The sequence below is a fragment of the Rhinatrema bivittatum genome, chromosome 2 (assembly GCF_901001135.1).
Source record: "Rhinatrema bivittatum chromosome 2, aRhiBiv1.1, whole genome shotgun sequence".
NCBI classification, from domain to species: domain Eukaryota; kingdom Metazoa; phylum Chordata; class Amphibia; order Gymnophiona; family Rhinatrematidae; genus Rhinatrema; species Rhinatrema bivittatum.
In genome coordinates, this window is record NC_042616.1 from 378,755,384 (window position 1) to 378,768,204 (window position 12,821).

The 12,821-nt window shown below is 44.1% G+C and overlaps 1 protein-coding gene across 1 annotated transcript in view; it reads right to left on the bottom strand.

Annotated features, from left to right (window-relative positions):
• Positions 1-12,821, bottom strand: part of GABBR2 (gamma-aminobutyric acid type B receptor subunit 2) — a 2,655,237-nt gene that overhangs the window by 96,750 nt on the left and 2,545,666 nt on the right. The window contains 1 exon segment of the mRNA XM_029587103.1: positions 9,897-9,904. Coding sequence (XP_029442963.1) covers positions 9,897-9,904 — 8 coding nt within the window.

The window sequence follows — 12,821 nt, forward strand, 5'->3', positions numbered from 1 at the left end:
TGCTTCCTAGCAGAGCAGCTAAGAGGTTATGCGTGCTTGTGTGTTGGAAAAGCACATTGTCCCCTCTGCTGTCTGTCTGTATGCACAAAGATTTGTTGCAGAGGCAGTATTGGAAGGCATAAGGGCATAACTCATGGCTACAAGCTCCAGGAAGTTCATATGAAACTGTGCCTGGAGCGGAATAGATGCATATTGGGTTGAGAAGATGTTAGGTCAAACTTTACAATTCTGAGTAAATGTGAGCATTAGCAGGACCAGAATAGGTTTTGGTTCTAGATCTGCAATATGGATGAGGGACGAAAGCGGTTGAACAACTTAGACCCGTTGATTTCACTGAACCTAACCCATAGCAATTTTGGATCTATGAGGAAAGTGCATAGTGAAAAAACCCCATGGCCCGACAATGAAAGAATTGAGGGGCTGAAGTTATGGAATATGCACACAGGGACATATAGGAATTAGTTAGAACGTCTGCGCGGTTGCTGGACAGGAAGGTCGTTGTGACTGTGGTATCCAGAAGTTTTTTATAAGGGCAGTGACAGCAATCCCAGGTAGTAGATTTATAGTGAGTCATGAAGAAGTTAGAGCTCCTTGCTTGGATTGACTATGGTTATGCAGCTGTCCATGCAAGGAAAAGCGTGAATGATGTTGTACTCCGTAGAGAAACAACAGTCACCGATAGTGATTTAAAGAAATACCCCAGTTGCCGAAGATGGTGCAACCGGCAGAGCTTGGGATTGTAATATTGTTGACTCACCAGGAAGCAAAGAGTAAGATTAGAGGCAATTTACTTACTGATATGGAAGCATGGTGATGAGAGATACCATTTTACCTGTGCCTTCTGAAGAAAGTTGGTATTTCTGAGGTCCAGGATGGGCGGAGAGTAACTACTTTCTGTTGAAAGAAAGAATAGTGAAATTAAAACTCCCCAACCCCCCCCCCCCTGCGCTTTGTGGCGTCCGGGGGAGTGTACCATGAATCTTGGTACAGAGTGGGGTGGCCGGTGAGAGACCCGGAAGTGTACAACTGGCAGGGCTGATGTAACCTGGATATCATGTAACCTCCCACGGGAGCGTGAGTGGTAAAGTCTTACCCGCATTTCTGTGTGCTGTACAAGAAAACGTCGAGACTTGTTGCCAGGTTTCGAGGTGGACTTGCACTTGAGGCAGCATTTGCTGGATCTCATGTTAGCAGACCAGCGAATCCATCTGGAACTTCAGTCCTGAATTAGGAACCAGAAGCCAGAGTATTAATCAGTACAGAGTCCCGATGCTGACAACGGGAAGATGTCCTGATGCAAACCCAAATAAATGGTAGAGAGGTTCTCTTGGTATGGTGTCTGACATAGCTGGCAATAGCAATATGTGACACTAATATGGTTCTTGGAAGCCAGTTGACCTAGAACCTTTCGAACCATGAGGCTCGAATTAGGAGAACAGATCTCAAATGGGAATGCCGCTGAGCGGGATTAGAGTACTTACCATCTGATGTGGATCAACCGAAGGACGAGCCAGTGAAGATTAATGGCTCCGTGGATTTCAGGAGTCATTGAGGGGTAGCCTGTTGGACGTAAATGTCCATCTCAACTCTGAAACCTGGTATGGTAGCACAGGTATAGAGGAGACAGGCTGAGAGTGGCTGGTTCTACCACAGTAATTTGTGGAGGGCCACAATCCTGCACTAATGTCAGTGTGGCATGCCTTGGGTACAGGGGAGCCATTATGACTCGTGAACCCAGCCCTCATTGCAGCGGCTCGATGTGTCATGACACCAGTGCAGAATTCTTCGGAACTTGTTCAGGTGTTTCTGGAGCACCAAGGACTGCCAGCACTGTGTGGAACAGTGGCGATGGCAGTGGTGATGTTGCTTGGCCCGGGCATTCTCCAGCACCAAAAAGGATAGCACCAATGTGCTAAATGGTGTCAGTGGTGACGGTCACCGTGCCGGTGACAATAAGTGCCACAGTGCTTGGCCCAGTCTTTCCCCAGCACCGAGGTGGATGCCCTCGCTGTCTTGGATGGCGAATGTTGACGGACTGTCAGCATGCCTGCACTGCTTCTGGCACTATGTAGTGTTGTAGGCCAATATGGGGCTTTAATAAGAACCCAAAGCATGGAGCACTGTGTTTATGCGAGGGCATTACATGAAGGTGATATGTTGGTATTGACGGTGTTGATGGCAGCTGAAGCGGCCTCGAGGGCATCATCAAAAATATACATATGAAAAAGGTCGATGGCCCAGGCAGAGCAAGGATAACAGTGACAAAAGCGCTGATTTCATTGGTGTAGGTATCTATGGAAACGATGTGGCATCGAGAAATCAAAAAACATTTTTGGCATTGGAAAAAATGATGCCGGCATCAACGGAGTCGATGACCGCATCGATAGGAACATCGAAGACATCGATGGAAATGACGTGGGACATCGACGCATCGATGTATGGAGGTGGGCGCCGAAGGCAATGACGGCATGGCTTCAGGCATCGACAGCATTGATGGGATTGACTTGGGCACCAATGGCATCAATGGTACCAGCCATGGGCATCGATGACACTGACATGGGCCACCGATGGCAATCAACATTGGCATCAATGCCATCGACATTGGCATCGATGCCATCGATGGAATTGACATTGGCATCGATGGAATTGATATTGGCATCAATGCCATCAATGGAATCGACCTGGGCATCGATGGCCTTGACCTGAGCATCGATGCCATCGATGGAATTGACCCCAGGCATCGATATCACCGATGGAATCGACGATGGCATTGATGGAATCGATGATGGCATTGATGAATCGACCTGTGCATCAATGGCATCAATGGAATCGACAATGGCATTGATGGAGGTGTCCTGGGCATTGAAGACATTGATAAAATAAACAATGTCATCGATGGAATGACCCTGGCATCGATGGAAGTGCCCTGGGCAACGATGGCATCGACCCGGGCATTGATGGCACCGACAACACAAGGATGTGCATCGATGGCATCCATCCGAGCAATGATGGCATTGATGAAACCCAGGGAAAAATCAGTGCCATGGATGAAAAACATGGATGGCACTGATAGAATCGATGCAGGGATCGATGGCATCAATGTACCGTGGGGGAGGGGTACCAATGGCATCGAAGAATGCAGGACAGTCTGGAAGGGGGTACCAATGGTAGTGATGGGGGCATCGACTGCACAAGGGTACTGAGGAAATCGAAGGACCTGGATTCAACAGAGGCCCTGGCGGTAACGGAAACGGTGAAAGTCCCTGTCCCACTAGCGCTAATAACCAGGCAGAGTGTCACAGAGGGACACTCGCAAGCTATGTGTGGCTAACTATGAAAACATAGGGAGAGGGAAGGCTGCAGTCGGTTGGCAGGCCAGGGAGGTGACAGGAACCAACCAAAAAACAGGGCATAGTACTCACCGAGTGGCAAATAAATGTACGCGAAGGGAGACCCATGCAGGGAAAAAGTGTTTGTGAAGTAAATGTTTAAGTGTTTCCGTGCAGAAAAAGTGTTAGAATTTCTCACAGAGCTCCTAACCGCTATGCTTACTGCAGAGCGGAAAAAAGGAGACTGAGGGAGACACCTGTGGTCACAGGGATAATTGCAGGCTGAGCATGCTCAGTGCACTCAGTGTGCCAGTGTCGGTCAAAGCTTTATAGAAACTTTGACAGAAAAGTTTTCCTACAGGGCTCCATCCTGTGATGTCACCCATATGTGAGGACTAACATCCTGCTTGACATGTGAGAATGTGCTTTCTGACAGGATAGTCAGCAGTGGTGAGAAGCAATTTTCTACTCCTTATTGTTTGTCCTGTGGGGTGCCTCTGGGATCTCCACTATCACTTTTATTGCTCAATCTTTTTTTGCAACCTGTTGTGTTTGGCTTGCGGGCTGCTCCTGCAAGCCGCCACTCTTACTTCTGCGGTCGGGCTGGCTGCTTGTTCCCTTGGCCTGGTGGGACACTGCTGACACTTCCCCCAGGGAGGCCACTGGGTGCCATGTGGCAGGACACAGCTGACTTTTACCCCCACTGCGGCCCTTAGGCTTGCACAATCTCGAAGTTGGGTTATTTAAAGGGATAGCGGCGGGAAAGTCCCTGCAGTGCCTACTGATGGCATCACCTCATTGCCCTATATAAGGGCAGTTCTCTTGTTGCTCTTTGCCTCAGCAACAGGTCCAGCTATGTTGTAGAGCATGTTGCTTTCAGCCCTCCTCTACCCAGACTGTTCCAGCATTTGTCTACCCAGCCTGTTCCAGCCTTACCTGCTTCCATCCTACCTGTGCCTCATCCTCTCCCTTGGATGGATACCTGGCCTTGACCCTTGCTTGGACTCTCGACTTGCCTGAATGCTGCCTGCCCCTGACCTTAGCCTGCCCTTTGATCATGGCTTTAGTCTTTGGCAGAGACCTTCACCTAAGTCCTGCTGTCTCTGGCACTCAAAGGCTCAACCCAAGGGGAATGTGGGCTGGTAAAGGTGAAGCTCCTGACCGATCTCTGCTTTGCCTGTTCCGCCTGCTGGTGGTGAGAACCTGCAGGGCTCCTCCCTGCAGATAGAGCCAATATCACCCCAGCCCAAGTGTCCACAGACAAAACACAACTTTTAGGATTGATTATCCGGATACAGGGATTTACAGGGTTTATTTACATGGATGACATTGAGCTTTTGTTCCTGGTGGGTAAAGATGTAACTGACTTGATGAAGAGGATACATGAAGGTTTGGGTGGGATACTAAAATGGTTTGAATCTCAGAAGTTGTTAGTGAATGTGGGAAAGATGGAATGGATGCATCTGTGGGGGAAAGGAGATAATTCAAATGAGTCATTGTTACTGAATATATGGGGTACCCCCATTGATAAAAACTCAAAACATAGAAATTTGGGGATCTTGTTAGATCAATGTTTCCCAACCGTGTGCAATAGCTGTATCTCTGGTGTATTTCAGCAATCTTCAATTTCTCTTTCCCCTACAACAGCTGGCCTGGAGGATATCCTCCTGCCAGCAGGGAAAGTCAGAGAGCAGCGCTTATCTGCTGTTGCTTTCCCTTTTCCTGGTTCTCCTGTACAATTGAACCTGCACTAGGCCCTGTAGGCTCACAAGTCCTGCTGGCCGCATGAAGTTCCCATTACAGAGGGAAAACAGGCAGAGGAGAAAGAAACATCATCAGGTATGTGCTGCTGAATGGGACAGCTGAATTTGCTAGGAAGCTGGGGGTGTTGGGGGGAAGGGAAGGGAAGGGAAATGATGGGGGTACAATGATGGAAGTGTAATGGTGGGATGAGTGGGTAGGAAAGAGAAGGTGCTAAGGGAGGGAGAAGGAGTGGAGGGAGAGAGTATGAAGGTGATGATGCCAGCAGGGAAGAGGGAGAGAGCAGGGAGAGGAAGGTAATGGTGATGATGTGGAGGAGGGGGAGCAGGGAGAGAGAAGGAAGGGGAAGGTGATGTTGAAAGAAGAGGGGAGAGAAAAGGTAAAAGACAGCAATGATGTAGGCGAAAGAAGGGAGAGAAAAGAGAAGGTGATGATGCTGGGGGGATAAGGACAGGAGGTGAAGGTGATGATGGCAAGGGTGGTGGAGAGAAGATGATGATTGCAGTGAAGTGAAGGAAGAGGGAAGAGAGGGGGTCAAGATGGTGATAATGTGAGGGGGGTAGGAGATTGGGGGAGAGGGAAGGGGGAAGAGAAAAGATGATGATGCGGGGCAAGGGAGAGTGAAGGGAAGGCAATGATGCCAGGGGTTGGGGAGGAGAAGAAAGAAGAGAGAGAATGATGATGCCAGGGAACTAGGGGATAGGTAAGGTGATGGTGTGCCTTGTTGAAGTGAGCCCAATGCTAGGTGTGCCATGAGAAAAAGATGTTGGGAACCACTGTGTAAGATGATACTTTGAATTTGGTCTTCTATATTTCTATGCTGGTTTGGAGACTCTTCTTTAGGCTTAGATAGCTGATAAGGTTACGTCTATATTTGCCTAATTCAGCTCTCAGATTGGGTCCATGCAATAATATGCCCCTTATATGATTACTTTAATATTATGTGGTGAGCCTTCCCATAAAAAAGTATTCATTGACTACAAGTGGTATAGAATATGGCAGCTCAACTAATTTTTTCCCTTCCAAGAAGGGTGAATGTGATGCCTTGGTTAATTTGCCTTCATTGGGTGTTTTTTGAAAATATGGCACAATTTAAGTTAATGATCATGAGGTAAAAGGCACTGCATGGGCTGGGTGCCCGTTATTTACAGGACAGGATTTGATGTTATATACCTAATCAAAATCTCGTTTCTTTAACAGCAGCACTGGCCTATGTTCTCTGTATGTAGACAGAGATGTGCAACTCAGCGCCTTTGGAGGTAAGAGTTGAAACAAATTATCTCACCTTTAAGAACAAGGTGAAGGCATGGCTTTTCCCTTTGTAATAGGGTCAGTTTTTGGTAGTACAGACCATGGTAGGTAAAAGCAAGAAACCTGTGAGGGAGTCGGTTGGACCATTAGATGACAGAGGGGTTAAAGGGGCTCTTAGGGAAGATAAGGCCATTGCAGAAAGACTAAATGAATTATTTGCTTCCGTGTTTACTAATGAGGATGTTGGGGAGATACCAGTTCCGGAGATGGTTTTCAGGGAAGATGAGTCAGATGAACTGAATGAAATCACTGTGAACCTGGAAGATGTAGTAGGCCAGACTGACAAACTGAAGAGTAGCAAATCACCTGTACCAGATGGTATGCATCCTAGGGTACTGAAGGAACTAAAAAATGAAATTTCTGATCCATTAGTTAAAATTTGTAACCTATCATTAAAATCATCCATTGTACCTGAAGACTGGAGGGTGGCCAATGTAAACTCAATATTTAAAAAAGGGAGATCCAGGTAACTATAGACCAGTGAGCCTGACTTCAGTGCCGGGAAAAATAGTGGAAACTATTCTCAAGATCAAAATTGTAGAGCATATAGAAAGACATGGTTTAACGGAACACAGTCAACATGGATTTACCCAAGGGAAGTCTTGCCTAACAAATCTGCTTCATTTTTTTGAAGGGGTTAATAAACATGTGGATAAAGGTGAACCGGTAGATGTAGTGTATTTGGATTTTCAGAAGGCGTTTGACAAAGTCCCTCATGAGAGGCTTCTAAGAAAACTAAACAGTCATGGGATAGGAGGCGATGTCCTTTCATGGATTACAAACTGGTTAAAAGACAGGAAACAGCGAATAGGATTAAATGGTCAATTTTCTCAGTGGAAAAGGGTAAACAGTGAGTGCCTCAGGGATCTGTACTTGGACCAGTGCTTTTCAATATATATATATATAAATGATCTGGAAAGAAATAAGATGAGTGAGGTTATCAAATTTGCATATGATACAAAATTATTCAGATTAGTTAAATCACAAGCGGAATGTGATACATTACAGGAGGACCTTGCAAGACTGGAAGATTGGGCATCCAAATGGCAGATGAAATTTAATGTGGACAAGTGCAAGGTTTTGCATAAAGGGAAAAATAACCCTTGCTGTAGTTACACAATGTTAGGTTCCATATTAGGAGCTACCACCTAGGAAAAAGATACAGGCATCATAGTGGATGATACTTTAAAATCGTCAGCTCAGTGTGCTGCAGCAGTCAAAAAAGCAAACAGAATGTTAGGAATTATTAGGAAGGGAATGGTTAAAAAAATGGGAAATGTCATAATGCCTCAATACTGGCTACAATTCTGGTCGCCGCATCTCAAAAAAGATATAGTTGCGATGGAGAAAGTACAGAGAAGGGCAACCAAAATGATAAAGGAGATGGAACAGCTCCCCTATGAGGAAAGGCTGAAGAGGTTAGGGCTGTTCAGCTTGGAGAAGAGACGGCTGAGGGGGGATATGATAGAGATGTTTAAAATTATGAGAGGTCTAGAACGGGTAGATGTGAATCGGTTATTTACTCTTTCGGATAGTAGAAAGACTAGGGGGCACTCCATGAAGTTAGCATGGGGCACATTTAAAACTAATCAAAGTTCTTTTTTACTCAATGCACAATTAAACTCTGGAATTTGTTGCCAGAGGATGTGGTTAGTGCAGTTAGTATAGCTGTGTTTAAAAAAGGATTGGATAAGTTCTTGGAGGAGAAGTCTATTACCTGCTATTAAGTTCACTTAGAGAATAGCCACTGCCATTAGCAATGGTAACATAGAATAGACTTAGCTTTTGGGTAATTGCCAGGTTCTTATGGCCTGGATTGGCCACTGTTGGAAACAGGATGCTGGGCTTGATGGACCCTTGGTCTGACCCAGTATGGCATTTTGTTATGTTCTAATGTTCTTAGGTCTTTAAGATCATCAGAGGTCTTGAATGAATAGATGTGAATCGGTTATTTACACTTTCGAATAATAGAAGGACTAGGGGGCATTCCATGAAGTTAGCAAGTAGCACATTTCAGACTAATCGGTGAAAATTCTTTTTCACTTAACGCACAATAAAGCTCTGGAATTTGTTGCCAGAGGATGTGGTTAGTGCAGTTAGTATAGCTGGGTTTAAAAAAGGTTTGGATAAGTTCTTGGAGGAGAAGTCCATTAACGGCTATTAACCAAATTTACTTAAGGAATATCCACTGCTATTAATTGCATCAGTGGAATGGGATCTTCTTAGTATTTGGGTAATTGCCAGGTTCTTATGGCCTGGTTTGGCCTCTGTTGGAAACAGGATGCTGGGCTTGATGGACCCTTGGTCTGACCCAGCATGGCAATTTTTTATGTTCTTATGTTCTTAAGGTGTCTTTGGGTCAAGAAAGTTGTGGTAGGGGTTTGTTTAAATGTTTTTTTAATCATTTTATGGTTGTGTATGCTATTAAATTGATTGCAAGTTTTTTTTATATTTGTGAACCACTCTGGCCAGATCTGGTATCTGTTGTGCAATATGCAGTGGAAAAGGGACCACAAAATTGATCAGGAGAATGTGAAGATTGTTCAGGAGTGACTGAAAGCTTGTCAACAAAGAGAAGGAAACAGCCACATCCAGAACTGTGCTAAGTTGCTGGAACAGTTTGGATTGATTTGTAAGGCCTATCAGTCCAGATACGGGGAGATTGGCACCTTCGAAGACGCCAGGAAATGCCTCATGAAGTACACAGAATGATTGAAGAAAGAAGGAAGGCTGCAAAATAATAGTGTAGCTAGGGTAAAGCATGTCTGAATCTAGTACTGCTCCTGCAGGCTTTCCCTCATGCATCTAAACTGTACAATAAAGTCTAGAAATCCTATAAAATAAATAAATAGATAGATAAATATATGGACGGTTATTTTGTTTTTAATAATGGCTTGTACCATTTTACTTGGCACTGACATCAGGCTCACCAGACTATGGATAAAGTCCATATAAAAATGGAGAGCCCTGTGCTGATAAAATGTAGAATGGAAGGCCAACTGTTTAACGGGAATGGACCCCCACATTGACAGTGAGGAAACATCAGTATAGGCAACTTCCTGTGATTACAAGGAAGATTTTGGCACCAGTTTCTTGTAAGCTGAGGAGGCACTGAAATTAACAAGTCACATTCTCATAAATGTATTGAGCCACTTAAAAATGCCATCATTGAAACACACATTAAGAACTGCATTGTACAAAATATTCTTTGAGGGTAGTTGGTCTGATGGGGGTCAAAGGAAGCCAGACAATCCAGCGATTTGAAAATTTGAAACTAAAACGTCCTCAAGCCCTCCTGTCTAGATCAGGGGCTAAGCTTCATAATAGCAAAATCACTGTCTGTATATTATGCAACAGGTTCAATTTTGTTTTTTCTGTTGCTGCGATCGTTTCAAAGATTAAGGATTTCTCACCTGCAAACACTTTAAACTTAGCAGGATACAATATCATATATCTTAGGTTTAGCCACTGCAGTTCTTCTTCATGCCAATAAACTCCTGGCACTTCTTCTATACTCAGCAGAGAAGTTGGGGAATATCCATAATTTTACTGCCTCTCAAGCAGCATTTAGTATTTTCCTCTTATCCTCAAAATTATGCAATTTGATATTCACTTTTCTTGGACAATTCTCCTTGCTTTGCATGGGTGCCAGAGACCTGTGTGCTCCTATCAATCTTCACGTACCTTGGGGCAATCAAAAGCCAGCTGGTCCAGCACCCATTTTGAGAAAAAAAACAGTTGGCATCTTTCCTTCCCTCCACTTTCTCTTGGAAGACAATCACTCTTATATTACAATGGCGGGGTCGGTTTTCAAGATCATCAATCTTGTCTGATAATGCAGTATTAAACACTCCATTTGATCTATATTTGCGCTGGCTGAGGTAAGTTGCATTCTGAAGATCAACAATCCTGGATTCACCTTCTTCTATTTTATTGGCACTGTTTATAAACCAGGCTGGCAGTTTTTTTCTACGATTATGCTAAGTCAAGAGTCAAGCTTGTGCTAAATCTTTTCAAGCAAAAATTTCCATTAATTGCATTGATATAAGGAACATAGTCACCGATCTCATATCCTGTGGCTAGCCTTCATCCTCCGAGGCCAACTCCTCTGCACAACAGCCACAGACTCTGCAAGGGCAGATTGGCTCAGGTTTTTTTCTTTTTTGAATGTTTTTCAGCCCACATGGAGGATATTGACCGTTGCCCTGATCTTTAGATAACAACATGATGTATTTATAGATCTTGGTTGTCTCAAGGATTGCTTAAAAAAATCATTTTAGATGGGAGCATGAGAGAATGACCTCCATTTCGTTCAGAGCATAGCCGGAAGTCAGGTAGTTTCTCTTTGAAGATTGCATACAGGTACAGAGTGCACCCATTTTCTCTCTGCAAGCCAAATATGCTGGAAACAACATGCATAGATTTGAAAATCTAATCTATGCATGTTGTTTTCCTCCTCCTCACATATCACTCTCTCTGCCTACAGGAAAATCTCCTTGCAATCCGGCTAAAAGTACACGTGCTTGTGGAAGCCCCTCAGCATGCTTTTATCTGGGTATAGCAAGGGGCAATGTTCATGCAGGTCCAATTTACTTGGGAAATGACTTTGAAAATATCCTACCCCCCAACTGTCAATGATTTATGGCTATTAGGATCTATTTACCATAAACCTGCTTCAGGATGCTCCTCTTTTCTTGGCAATTATCATGTAAAATTTGGTTAATGACACTGCATTATTTCCCTATTTCATACTGATATGATTTCACTGTATGTCTACTTCTGTATCACAGTCCATTCTTGAAAAGTACCCGGGCCTATGGATTCCCATGTACAACGAATAAATAAATCGGGGGGGTCGCTTGTGGAAGACGAAAGATTACAATCGTCTATTCCACCAGACCTATCAATTTCACTCTCCCCGATTTTTAGAGAACCACTGGCTAATCCAGCATCCTCTAGAGATCAGGGATTACTGTCGGAGGGGAATCGGGCGGAAGTCGCTGAGATTATCCCACGAGCAGGGTCGGTTGACCCTGAGGAAGTTAGAGGAGATAGAGGGATTGTCCCTGTAGAGGGGTTAGCCAACCTATCATTAGGAGAAGATAATCATCTATCTCAGGAACATTCTTTCTTGAATGAATTCAACCCCCCTGTCTTGGAAAAACCTAATATAGTAACACTAGACATAATCTGGGAAGCAATAACTAATTTGGGATCTTCTATTGCAACACAATTGAATCCTGTTGTAAATACAGTTAACAAAATTCAGGAAAAAGTAACTGATATGGAGAAATTTAAAACAGATACAAAAAGAGAAATTGAGAAAATTAAGATAGACTGTGTGAAATGGAAACCGGTTCAGGATTCATTAATATTGGAAAATAAGATCTTACAAACAAAAATTGAACATCTAGAGAATGCAAACAGAAAGAAAAATTTAAGATTTTATTTATTTATTTTTATTTTAAATTTCTTATATCCCGGTGATCCTGTATACAATACATATCGCACCGGTTTACATGGAACTAAACAATCACCTCATGGGTGAAATACATTAAAACCAGTAACAGGACGTTTGGGGACTTCATAAAACAGGCTAAACTGTAACAGGGAATAAACTAAGGAACATATGTACAGTGTAAAGATATCGATTATTGCTTCATCAGGTTTTTAGCTCTCAGGGAAGGCTTGGGAGAATAGCCAAGTCTTTAGCTTCTTTTTAAATGTCAGAAGGCAGTGTTCTTGGCGGAGGTCTGGTGGGAGCTGGTTCCAGAGAGGGGGACCTGCGGTGGACAGAGCTCATTTCCTTAGAAGTGTTTTAGCCGGCTGTGTGTGAAGCATGTTCTGGTAAGCACTTCTGATCGGTCTCTTGGAAGTGTGCTGCTGCAGTTGAAACGATAAGTTGAGGGGGGGAAATGTTGTGAAGAGCCTTGTGAATCATCATGAGGGATTTAAATTGTATCCTGAATTTTATAGGCAGCCAGTGCAGGTTCTGGGAGGATAGGGGTAATGTGTTCCCTTTTTTGGAGTTGGTGAGGATTCTGGCCGTCGCATTCAGGACCATCTGAAGTGGTTTGATGGTGTTGGCGGGCAGGCCCAGGAGGAGGAGAGTTGCAATAATCCAGTTTAGGGAGAATGATAGATTGAAGTACCAGTCGGAAGTCTCGGATGTTGAAGAAGTGGTTTTAGTTTTTTCAAGACTTGCAATTTGAAGAAGCAATCTCTGGTTGTATTGTTTACGACTTGCTGAAGTTGAGTTGGTTATCTACAAGCACACCAAGTTCTCTTACTTGTGGAGAGTGGTCGATCGAAGTGGACGAGTGTTGGGCGGAACTTGGTTGGTTGAGCAGGGTGCAATTATCTGGAGCAATTAAGAAGATTTCTGTTTTGCTAGTGTTTAACACGAGGTTGAGGCTGGTG